The sequence below is a fragment of the Cervus canadensis genome, chromosome 11 (assembly GCF_019320065.1).
Source record: "Cervus canadensis isolate Bull #8, Minnesota chromosome 11, ASM1932006v1, whole genome shotgun sequence".
NCBI classification, from domain to species: Eukaryota; Metazoa; Chordata; class Mammalia; order Artiodactyla; family Cervidae; genus Cervus; species Cervus canadensis.
In genome coordinates, this window is record NC_057396.1 from 6,579,645 (window position 1) to 6,592,683 (window position 13,039).

At 36.3% G+C, this 13,039-nt stretch overlaps 1 protein-coding gene across 1 annotated transcript in view; it reads right to left on the reverse strand.

The window, feature by feature from the left end:
* ARHGAP42 (Rho GTPase activating protein 42) overlaps positions 1-13,039 on the reverse strand; it is a 318,656-nt gene that overhangs the window by 46,924 nt on the left and 258,693 nt on the right. The window contains exons 10-12 of the mRNA XM_043482449.1: positions 12,773-12,882; positions 10,214-10,292; positions 8,822-8,861 (exon numbers count right to left, since the gene is read on the reverse strand). Of these exons, the coding sequence (XP_043338384.1) occupies positions 8,822-8,861; positions 10,214-10,292; positions 12,773-12,882 (229 nt within the window). The remainder of the gene's footprint in view (positions 1-8,821; positions 8,862-10,213; positions 10,293-12,772; positions 12,883-13,039) is intronic.

Below are 13,039 nucleotides of genomic sequence, written 5' to 3' on the forward strand. Positions count from 1 at the left end.
ATGCCATCCTTACACCGTTCCCTGGCCTTGTAACAGCTCACTAGTACCTGCCAGAAAAAAGCTTATACATTCATTTGGGGCTCTGACTTTGGCAACTGTCACCAAGGGGACACCCCAGAACCAGTTGGTATTGAAGCTAGCAGGGGTTATAACAGTGGTCACATAAAACTGTGTATACACACACACACACATTTTTTAAAAGCTGATTCCCAAAGGTCTACATTCCAAACAGCCTAAAGCTAAGTGTTGAATTAGATCCCTCTCTTTGGAACACTGATATGTCTTGGCAGAAACTCTGGGACTATCAAGAATAAAATTAAACTACTTAGATAATTACAAATGCTCCAGAGACAACGAAGAGCTAGGGCAGGGCTGAAAAAGAAGATTCATTTCCTATAAGAAGTCACTCCAACAAGACTAGGAGAAGTAACTGCTTTGCCTAATTCATAGAAACAGAGAGAGAGAAGCAAAATGAGAAAACAGAGGAATGTGTTGCAAACAAAAGAAAAGACAAAAATTCAGGAAAAAAAACAAACAAACAAAAACCTCATTGAAATGAAGGTAACTTAGCTGATAAATAGTTTAATGAACATAAAGACACTCACTGATCTCTTGGAAGAATAGATGAATACAATGAGAACGTCCACAGAAAAAAAGAAAATACAAGTAAATACCAAAAATAGATCATAGACCTCAAGAGTACTATAACTGAAAAGAAAAATATACTAGAGGGTTTCAGAAGCAGACCAAATGAAGCAGCAGAAAGGATCAGCAACCTGGAAGACGGGAAAGTGGAATTCATCATAACAGATCAGAAGGAAAAAAAGAACAGACACTGAGGTTGAGGAGCATGGAGCCTTCCAAATAAGATGAACCCAAAGAGATCTACATGAAGGCACTTTATAACTAAAATGTCAAACATTAAGACAAGGAGAGAATCATAAAAGCAAGAAGAGAAAAACAACTTGTTATATACAAAGGAAACATCATAAGATTATCAGCTGATCTCTTAGCAAAAAATTTATAAGCCACAGGGAATGGCATAATATATTTAAAGTACTGAAAAGAAAAACCATTCAACCAAAAATACTCCACGGGCATGGTTATTGTCCAGAACTGAAGGAGAAATAAATAGTTTTCTACAGAAGTAAAGGCTAAACATCATCAACACTAAATCTCCCTTACAAGAAATGTTAAGGGAACTTCAAGATGACAAAGAAGCCATTAAAGAGTAACAAGAAAACATAAGAAAGTCAAAATGTCATGAGTAGAGGCAAACCTATAGTAAAGTTAGTGAATTAACCATTTATAAACGCAGAATGAAGGTTAAAAGACAAAAGCAGGTAAAACAATAACTACAAATAGTTAAGGGAAACAGAAACAAGATATAACATCAAAAATATACAATGAAGGTGGGAGTACCTAAAATGTTTTCAGTTTTCAGAATGTATCAAACCTAAGTCGCTATCAGCTTAAAATAGATTACTATACACACATACATACATATATGTCTTTTACATATGAATTCCATAGAAATCACAAACCAAAAACCTATTGTACACACAGTAAAGATGATGAGAAGAAATACACATGTAATGTGAAAGAAAGTCATCAAATCACAAGGAAGAGAGCCAGAGAAGAAAGAAAGGAACAGAAACTATAAAAACAACCAGAAAATAAGTCACAAAATGACAGGAAGTATTAACACATACTTGTTAATAACTACTTTAAATTTAAATGGACAAAACTTTCTGATTAAAAGCCAGAGCAGCTAAACATATTTTAAAAAAGACACAGTCATTTAGTGCCTACAAGAGACTTAATTTAGATCTGAGGACACAAACAGATAGAGAGTGAAGGGATGAAAAAAGGTATTTCTTTCAAACAGAAACAAAAGGAAAGCTGGTGTAGCTATATTTACATTAGACAAAATAGATGTGAGAACACAGATTGTAATAAGAGACAAAGAAGGGCATTACGTAAGGATAAAGGAGTCAATCCAACAAGAGGTCATAATATTTTTAACTATATATTAACTAATACAAAAGCACCTTAATATAGGAAGCAGATATTAACCGACCTAGGGGAGAAAATAACAGGTATACAATAATAACACGGAACACTAACACCTTAATTTCATGAATGGACACAGATCATTCACACAGAAAATTAATAAGAAAACAATGGCCTTTTAACATATTAGATCAGCTATACGTTATAGATATGTATAGAACATTCTATCCAAAAGCAGCAGAATATACATTTTTCTCAAGTATACATGGAACATTCTCCAGGATATATTACATTTTAAGCCACAAAACAAATTTCAATAAATTTAAGCAGAATGAAATCAATGTCAAATACTTTTTACAACCACAGTGGTATGAAACTAGACCTAAGAGAAAACTGAAAAAAATCACAAATATGTGGAAATTAGGTAACACACTACTGAGCAACCAATGTCAATGAAGAAATCTGAGGTGAAATCAAAAGCAATTTTAACAATGAAAACAGAAATACAACATTTCAAAATTTATGAGACAAAGCAAAAGCATTTTTTCTTTTAACTACTACTTTTGGCTGCCCTGGGTCTTCACTGTGGCGAGTGGTCATCTTCAGTTGTGGCTCACAGGTTCTAGACTACAGAGGCTCCATAGTCACAGGTAGCGGGCTTAGCTGCCCTGCGGCATATGGGATCCTTGTACCCCGACCAGGGATCAAATCTGGATACCCTGCATTAGAAGGTGGATTCTTAACTACTGGACCACCAACTAAGTCCTGGTGGACTTTTACGCCTTTTAAGAGGGAAGTCAGGCCTACCTAAAGAAAAAAGACAAATCTCAAACAATCTAACTAGGGGGAAAAAAAAAAATGAAGTCCAAAGGTAATAGAAGGAAGAAAATCATAAAAATTAATGTGGAAATCAATAAAACAGAGGTTAAAATAATAAAAAGATCAATGAAATCAAGAGCTAGTTCATTGAAAAGATAAAAAAAGATGACAAACTTTTAGTTAGACTAACCAATAAAAGAGAGAAGGCTCAAACAAAGTGAGAAATGAAAGAGGAGAAATTGCAGTGATAAAAGAAATACAAAGAATCATGGGGGACTTCTAAGAACAATTATATGACAACAAATTGGATCAGTTCAGTTCAGTTACTCAGTTGTGTCCGACTCTTTGCGATCCCATACTGCAGCATGCCAGGGTTCCCTGTCCATCACCAACTCCTGGAGTTTACCCAAACTCATGTCCATAGAGTCAGTGATGCCATCCAACCGTCTCATCTTCTGTCATTCCCTTTTCCTCCTGCCTTCAATCTTTCCCAAGGTCAGGGTCTTTTCCAAGGAGTCAACTCTTTGCATGAGGTGGCCAAAGTACTGGAGCTCCAGCTTCAGTATCAGTCCTTCCAATGAACACTCAGGAATGATTTCCTTAGGATGGACTGGTTTGAGCTCCTTGGACCAAGGGACTCTCAAGAGTCTTCTCCAACACCACAGCTCAAAAGCATCAATTCTTCAGCACTCAGCTGTCTTTATAATCCAATTCTCACATCTATACATAACCACTGGAAAAACCATAGCCTTGACTAGATGGACCTTTGTTGGCAAAGTAATGTCTCTGCTTTTTAATATGCTGTCTAGGTTGGTCATAGCTTTTCTTCCAAGGAGCAAGCGTCTTTTAATTTCATGGCTGCAGTCACCATCTGCAGTGATTCTGGAGCTGAAAAAAATGAAGTCTCTCACCATTTCCATTGTTTCCTCATCTATTTGCCATGAAGTGATGGGACTGGATGCCATGATCTTAGTTTTCTGTTGAGTTTAAGGCAAATTTTTCACTTTCCTCTTTCACTTTCATGGACTCTTTAGTTCCTCTTTTATGCCATAAGGGTGGTGTCATCTGCGTATCTGAGATTATTGATATTTCTCCCAGCAATCTTGATTCCAGCTTGTGCTTCATCCAGCCTCGCATTTGGCATGATGTACACTGCATATAAGTTAAATAAGTAGGGTGACAATATACAGCCTTGACGTACTCTTTTCTCGATTTTGAACCATTCTGTTTTCCATGTCCAGTTCTAACTGTTGCTTCTTGACCTGCATACAGATTTCTCAGGAGGTAGGTCAGGTGGTCTGGTATTTTCATCTCTTTCAGAATTTTCCAGAATTTATTGTGATCCACAGTCAAAGGCTCTGGCATAGTCAATAAAGCAGAAATAGATGTTTTTCTGGAACTCTCTTGCTTGTTCAATGATCCAGTGGATGTTGGAAATTTGATCTCTGGTTCCTCTGCCCTTTCTAAATCCAGCTTGAACATCAGGAAGTTCACGGTTCACGTACTGTTGAAGCCTGACTGGGAGGATTTTGAGCATTACTTTGCTAGCATGTTAGATGAGTGCAATTGTGCAGTAGTCTGAACCTTCTCTGACATTGTCTTTCTTTGGGATTGGAATGAAAACTGACCTTTTCCAGTCCTGTGGCCACTGCTGAGTTTTCCAAATTTCCTGGCATACTGAGCACAGCTCTTTCACAACATCCTCTTTTAGGATTTGAAATAGCTCAACTGGAATTTCATCACCTCCACTAGCTTTGTTCATAGTAATGCTTCCTAAGGCCCACTTGACTTCACATTCTAGGATGTCTGGCTCTAGGTGAGTGATCACACCATCATGATTACCTGGGTCATGAAGATCTTTTTTGTATAGTTCTTCTATGTATTCTTGCCACCTCTCCTTAATATCTTCTGCTTCTGTTAGGCCCATACTGTTTCTGTCAGGTCCATACTGTTTCTGTCCTTTATTGTGCCCATCTTTGCATGAAATGTCCCCTTGGTATCTCTACTTTTCTTGAAGAGATCTCTAGTTTTTCTCATTCTATTGTTTTCCTCTATTTCTTTGCATTGATCACCGAGGAAGGCTTTCTTATCTCTCCTTTCTATTCTTCAGAACTCTGCATTCAAATGCATGTATCTTTCCTTTTCTCCTTTGCCTTTAGTTTCTCTTCTTTTCTCAGCTATTTGTAAGGCCTCCTCAGACAACCATCTTGGTCTTTTTGCATTTCTTTTTCTTAGGGATGGTCTTGATCCCTGCATCTTGTACAATGTCATGAACCTCCACCCATAGTTCTTCAAGCACTCTATCAGATTAATCCCTTGAATCTATTTGGCACTGTGTAATGTAAGGTATTTGCTTTAGGTCATGCCTGGATGGTCTAGTAGTTTTCCATACTTTTTTAAATTTAAATCTGAATTTTCAATGAGTTCACGATCTGAGCCACAGTCAGCTCCCAGTCTGGTTTCTGCTGACTGTATAGAACTTCTCCATCTTTGGCTGCAAAGAATATAATCAATCTGATTTCGGTGTTGACCATCTGGTGATGTCCATGTGTAGAGCCATCTCTTGTGTTGTTGGACGAGGGTGTTTTCTATGACCAGTGTGTTCTCCTGGCAAAACTCTATTAGCCTTTGCCCTGCTTCATTCTGTTTTCCAAGGCTGAACTGTTACTTCAGGTATCTCTTTTCTTCCTACTTTTGCATTCCAGTCCCCTATAATGAAAAAGACATCTTTTCTGGGTGTTAGTTCTAGAAGGTCTTGTAGGTCTTCATAGAACAGTTCAACTTCAGCTTCTTCAGCATTACTTGTTGGGGCATAGGAAACTGGATAACTTAGGTTAAGTGGATAAATTCCTAGAAACATATAAACTTCTAAGACTGAAATATAAAGAAATAGAATATCTGAATAGGCTGATTATTAGTAAAGAGATTGCCAAAAAAAAAAAGAAAAAATCCCAACAAACAGAAGTACAGTATCAGACAGCTTCACTCGTGAATTTTATCAAACATAAAGACTGAATATCTATCCTCAAACTAATCCAAAAAGTGAAGAAGATGGAACACTTCCAAAGTCATTTTATGAAGGCAGCATTATCCTGATAACAAAAACAGACAAGGACACATAAAAAAAGAAAATTACAGGCCAATATCTCCAATGGAATATAAAAGTCTTCAACAAAATATTAGCAAACTGAATTTGTGTATGCTGCATGCTTGGTTGCTTCATGACTGTGTGCTAGTTATGCCCAACTCTTTGCAACCCTATGGACTGCAGCCCACAAGGCTCCTCTGTCCACAGGATTCTCCAGGTAAAAATAACAGAGTGGGTTGCCATGCCCTCCTCCAGGGGATCTTCTTGACCCAGGGATCGAACCCTCCTCTCTAGTGGCTCCTGCATTGGCAGGCAGGTTCTTTATCACTAGCGTCACCTGTGAAACCAAACTGAACTCAACCATATATGAAAAGGATGATCATGATCATCAAGTAAGACTTGTTCCAAGGATGCAAAGCTTGTTCAGCCTCCACAAATCAATAAATATGACACTCGTACTTACAAAACGGAGCATAAAAAATGTATGACTGTCTCCACAGATGCAGAGAAAGCATTTCACAAACTTCAGCATCTAATTATGATAAACACTCTCAGCAAAGTGGGCAGAGAGGGTACATATTTTGACATAATAAAGGCTATATATGACAAACCCACAGATAATATAATACTCACTGGTGAAAAGCTGACAGGTATTCCTTTAAGATTAGGAACTATACATAAGATTACTCACTCTAAAATACTTTAATTTGACATAATATTGGAAGTCCTAGCCACAGCAGTTAGGGAAAAAAAGAAATAATAGAAATCCCAATTGGAAAGGATAAAGGAAAAATGTCACTATTTGCAGATGACATGATACTATATTAAAAAAAAAAACAACAACTATAGATTCCACCAAAAAACCACAAACTCTTAGAACTAATAAATAAATTCAGTAAAGTTTCATCATACAAAATCAATATACAGAAATCTGCTGTATTCCTATAACTAATTACAAAATATCAGAAAAAGAAATTAAGAAAACAATCACATTTACAACTGCATAAAAAAGAAACACCCTGGAAAAAACTTAAACAAGGGGGTGAAAGACACACACTGAAAAGTTTAAGACGTTGATGAAAGAAATTAAAGACACAAATGAAAAGGTATACCACACTTATAAATTAGAAGAAGTAATATCATTAAAATGATCATATGAACCAAGGCAATTTACAGATTCAGTGCAATCCCTATCAAACTACCAAAGGCATTTACCACAGAATTAGAACTAATAATTCAATAATTTTATGGAACCATAAAAGAAACTGATAAGGCAGATTTCAGACAAAAGAATCATCAGAAAAACAAAAGAATCATCAGAAAAACAACTCCTTGAATGAATAAATAAATAAATAAAGCTGGAGGTATCAAACTCCTTGATTTCAAGGTAAACTATAAAGTTACAGTATTCAAAAGAGTGTGGTATTAGCATAAATACAGACAAATAAATCAATGGAAGAGAGCAGAGGGTCTAGAAATAAACCCACATATTCATGGATAAATAATTTATGACAAAGGAGTCAAGAATATAAAATGAGAAAAGGCAGCCACTTCAATACATGGTGCTTGGAAAATTGGACAGACACCTGAAAAGAAATGGATATAGTACCACACACAAAATCAAACTGAAAACTTAAACATAAGACCTGAATTCATAAAAATTCTAGAAGAAAACGTAGGCAATAAGCTCCTTAGGATCAGTGTTGACATGGAATTTTTTGGATCTGACCTCAAAAGCAAAGGCAACAAAAGCAAAAATAAACAAGTGGGACTATATGAAACTGAACAGCTTCTGTACAGCAAAGGAAATCATCAACAAAATGCACTGGTGACCTACTAAATGAAGGGAAAATATCTGCAAATCATATATGTGATAAGGGGCAAATAACAAAAAAATACATAAACAACTCAAACAAGTAAAAAACAATTTATTTAAAAATGGGAAGAGGATTTATATATTTTATTCAAAACACATACAGATGGTCAACAGGCACATGAAAAGAACACCACTAATCATCAGAGAAATGCAATCAAAATGAGATATCACTCACACCTGCTAGAATGGCTATTATCCAAAGGACAAAAAAAAAAAGTTTTACAGAGAATGTGGAGAGAAGAGAAACTTTGTACACTATTGGTGGGAATGTACACTGGAGCAGCAACTATGGAAAATAGTACAAAGGCACCCCACGGTTTAAGAACAAACTACCATAACACTTCTAGGTATTCATCCAAAGACAATGAAAAATACTAATTTGAAAAGATATATCCATCTTTATATTCAATGTGGCATTATTTACAATAGCTAAGATATGGACACAATCTAAATTAACACTGACGGGAGAACTGGATAAAGAAGATAAGGTATATACACAAAATGGACTACTGCTCGACTATAAAAAAGGAATTTTTTTGTTTGCCATTTGCAATAATATAGAGAGAACTCAAAGGCATTTTGTTAAGTGAAGTAATTCAGAGAAGGACAAATACCATATGATTTCATGTATATGTTGAATATAAAAAATAAAACAAAGAAATAGAAACCAAACTCAGATTCATGGTTATCAGAGGGAAGGGGGTTGGAGGGTGGGTGAAATGGATGAAAGGGGACAACTTTATGGTGACAGGACGTATTAGACTTACTGCAGTAATCACTTTACAGTTTATAAAGAAATTAAATTATTTTGTTGTACAGCTGAAACTAATTTGTTATTTTTGTTGTTGTGGTTTAATCGCTAAGTCGTGTCTGACTCTTTGTGACCCCATGGACTGTATCTTGCCAGGCTCCTCTATTCATGGGATCCCCCAGGCAAGAATACTGGAGTGGACTGCCATTTACATCAACTAAAAAAAAAAAAAATCTACATGATAACATTTCAAATAATTATTAAAACAACTTACTTTCTTCTTTCTTGCTGATAATCGCAGGCAGGGTATAAATCTGAAAAACAAAAGAAGTCAGCCAGTCATCTGCAGTTAATGAGCCACAGCAGACAATTACCAGGGTGATACTGGTTCAATGATATACAAAGGGAGTGTCTTGATTTCAAGGTCCTACAACTACTGTCTGCACAATGCCCTCCTCCAGTCTTGCCTTCCACTCCTTTTCCTCCCTTGCTGTCCAGCCCTGGGCAAAGTTTTACCCCTTTCCCTTTGATCTAAGCATCTCCTTCTATTCTCCAACATGATGCACAATCTCCCTTCTTCAGGAAGTACCTCATGATGGATTGCACCTGACTGTTTCTTCCTCAAACTATCTGCTTAGTGTTTAGGGTAGCATGTACCCTACCTTGTGCTTGTTAAGCTATCATACTGTCTTTTAAATTTCCTCTAGGTCAGGGCTTGCCTCTCAACTATTAGCAGTAAAGAGACAAGTCGTTTTGCTTTTAATTTTTAATCTGTCATTGACTGATAATTTTGTAAATTATAATAAAATGTAAATGTAATAAACATAATCAAGAATAGACAGTCTAAAATTTTTTATTATTAAATTCAACAGATGTAAAATGACTTCTAACTGCTACAAAATCTTCCAGACCCTTAATCATAATCTCTGTACTCACTGTAGCCTGGTAATAGTTTGTAGGATAGACTCAAAGTCTAGGGCCCACACTTTGTGTAGCTCTGTTGTTGCACAGGTACTTTTACAAGGATGTTCACAAGTTGTTTGCCCTTTAAAAGATGGCTTTCAAGGGGCAGGCTGCGGTCTTCTATTGGCTCTGTGTGCTCATCTCTCTAAGCACTCAGTGCCTTGTGCTTCACAGAAGTCATCGGTGGCATATTCCCTTTTTATATAAGCCTCCCTGATCATTTTAAGTGAATTTATGTCAACATCAAACTACTGTTAGAAAAATGGGGCTCTCGACTGAGGGAAATGTCAAGCTACAAACAGTTTTATCAAAGGACACTTCTAACCCACGGTCTAGGTTACCCTGAAATTTGTTCATCATGCTGATCATGAAACCTCACACTGGCCTTGCAAAGAGAAGACACTCAAGAACTATTAACTAAAAAAAGCAATCCGACCAATGTAGCCATATTAATGATTATAAGTAATTTTTTAAAGTAATTTTAGGGTTTTAAATTAGTCCAGAAGTCTCCCTGAAAAGCAAATTCAAAAGTTGGTGTTATGTGCCAGTGACACAACACGAGAAAACAGTAAGTCTCTACTCTTCGGATTTGCTATTTTAATATTTTCAAATATACTATATATAGGCATATAACTTTTTTTAGACATACTGTGCAATTATTAGAACAATAAAATCAAGATTATAGAATGTGTCATATTCCTACCGGTTCCTTCCCATCCATGGCTTCAAGCCAGAGTTTTCTATTAGCTTCTGAAAAGGCTTGCAATGTGATGATCCCATGCCTATTAAAAACAAGTATTTTATATATTCAATTCACTTTTTTATGCCTTTAAACATATGCTATTTATTTAAATTCTTAGTTAACTATAAAAGTAAAGTTTGAAGAAAAAGCAGGAAAGAGAAAAAAATGAAAAGAGAGAAAAGAATACAGATAGAGAAAACAAATAAGAAATTAAAAAACTGAAAAGAAATCCTAAGTGTTTTAGGTGTGAGACTGTCCAAAGGAGGCCAGTCTCAAACTACTTCCCCTAAAATGACTGAAAAGGATGAAAGAGCTACATTCATCAAAGTTCAAAACCACATAAACAATCCACAATATGCAAATGATTAAGAATATGACCTGTGTATTATCATCTAGTCACTAAAAATAATTACAATGAGTATATAGCAATATGGACTTCACTGGTGGCTCAGACGGTAAAGTGTCTGCCTACAACATGGGAGACCTGAGTTCAGTCCCTGGGTCGGGAAGATGCTCTGGAGAAGGAAATGGCAACCCACTCCAGTACTCTTGCCTGGAAAACCCCATGGACGGAAGAGCATGGTAGGCTACAGTCCCTGGGGTTACTAAGAGTCGGACATGACTGAGCCACACTTTCATATAGCAATATGAGAAGCCTTATACCATAACTAGTTAATTAGACAGAAGACAATAAGACCAAAGTGTTTATACAATGATCATAGTATTACCATTAACACTTTAAAAAAAACAACTCTCTCCCATGCACCCATTCTGAAATAGCTACTTGAGGATGTGCTTCAAGAAAGAGCAAGCAAAGGGAGAGATGAAATCAATACGAGAGAGAAAGACAGAAAATCCAGAAAAAAAAGGGAAATTAACCTAATGAACTGTGCAAGCTGTTCATAGGATAAACAGAAACTTAGAAGGCTCTGGGACAAGGTACAAGAAGGAAATTTCATTTAAATATTGTGTAATTACAAGCCTAGAATGAGTTAAAACTGTGCAAAGGGATATATCTTCATGGATACAGGAAAATGGATCATTATAGTGATAAGAAATGGAGAAACTGATTATAAAGATCAAAGTAATTTCATCTTGGATAATTTAAGCCAGTTTAAAGCAGCAGTAATAACAACACTGCTTGTAGGCTGTTTGCTGTGAGCCAGGCACTGTTATGTCTCCCTCACTAACCCATTTACTCCTCACAACAGCCCTCTGACGTGCGCAGTGATTAGCCTTGCCTTACAGGTCAAACAGCTGAAGCACAGGGCTTAACGGTGTGCTCCAAGGCTATATATCTAGAAAGCAGTGAAAAAAGAGGAAAGAAAAATCACTAACATGTTAGTGTCCATCTACACAGAAAATCAAGAAGTTCCTATCACAAAATTAATGAAACCAATGGATATAAGTTGATATATAAAAGAATTAATAGTCTTTCCACATCAGCTTCAACTATAAAACAAAAATGAGTTTTCTACTAGTGACAGAATCCTATTCAAAATTTCAATGAAAAGAAGACACCCAAAAACAAAATGGGGGGGGGGGGGGAGAAGATATATAAAATCTTAGGCAGAGTTCAATTCACCATTGATTAACTAATAACAGAACTCTAGTCAAAAGTCCCGAAGGAATTTTTGGAGAGAAAAGGAAACTTACTCAGCAGATCTGCAAAGTATAAGAACACAGAGCCAAAACAGCTAGCACTGTTTTAAAGAAGCGTAAGGATGGGACCAAGTCCTACTAAATAATTATCATCTATGGCATATGTAAGCTATGGTATATAACAGTGTATACAGTATGTTAGAGTGTATAGTATATATTCACACGCAAAGCTAGAGTATTCAGAAGCATGGTGGCAACACAGGGGAAGAATAGCTTATGGAATACAACAGAGATCAAGAAACATACTTTTCCAGACTTTGTTTCTATTCTACTTGAAACGATAAATGAGTACAGGTAAACAATTCCACTGGATGATGAGCTTGGCTGCCCAGCCTTTATGTCTCTCCCAATACCCTGTGACCAAGATTGCCCAGAACAGTGCAGTGTGCATGGAAGGCACTGAACTTCATTGGCCAAAGGAGGCTTATGGCAAGTGCAGCAGTGTCTTTTTTATCCTTCGGCACAAGGCCACCAGGTTTCAAAACCATACAGGAAGGCTGACCCAGGAGCCGTGAACAAGGCCGTCAGGCTCCTTCACTGGGATGGGGACCTTAGTCCACAATGTCTTCTTTTGGCTAAGGCACTCATTTACACTGGTTTTTCAGATTCTTCGCTGCGTGACATTACTCTTTGGTAGCACTCTGCGTCTAATTTATTTTTTGAAAGCATCATGTAATCCATATTTATTGAATAAACAAGTGAAAGAATGAATTAAACATATATTGCTTTTTAAAAAAGAGACTGAAAAACAAGCACTTTATGCTGTTTCATATTTACAGCTATACACAGAAAGAAAAAAATAATTAACCTAAACAAATAATTTAGATTATTAAAAAATACAAAGTGAAAAGTTCAAACCTTTCGACCACTTCTATGTCAAAGCAGAATCGTTTATCAATTGAATCCGTCTTTCGTCGGATACAAGATTTTAATTTAAACATTTCTGGTGAGCTAGTAACAAGGCCATTCTGAAACAAGAGGTGGAACATATTTTTGACATGATGACAGAGTGAACTGAAATATATTAAATACACCATCTAAAGTTTCCATATTAAAATAACTTAGAGTACAGTTTATGTATAAAGATCATAGTCATGCCCTATTTCTATAAATATTAATACAAAG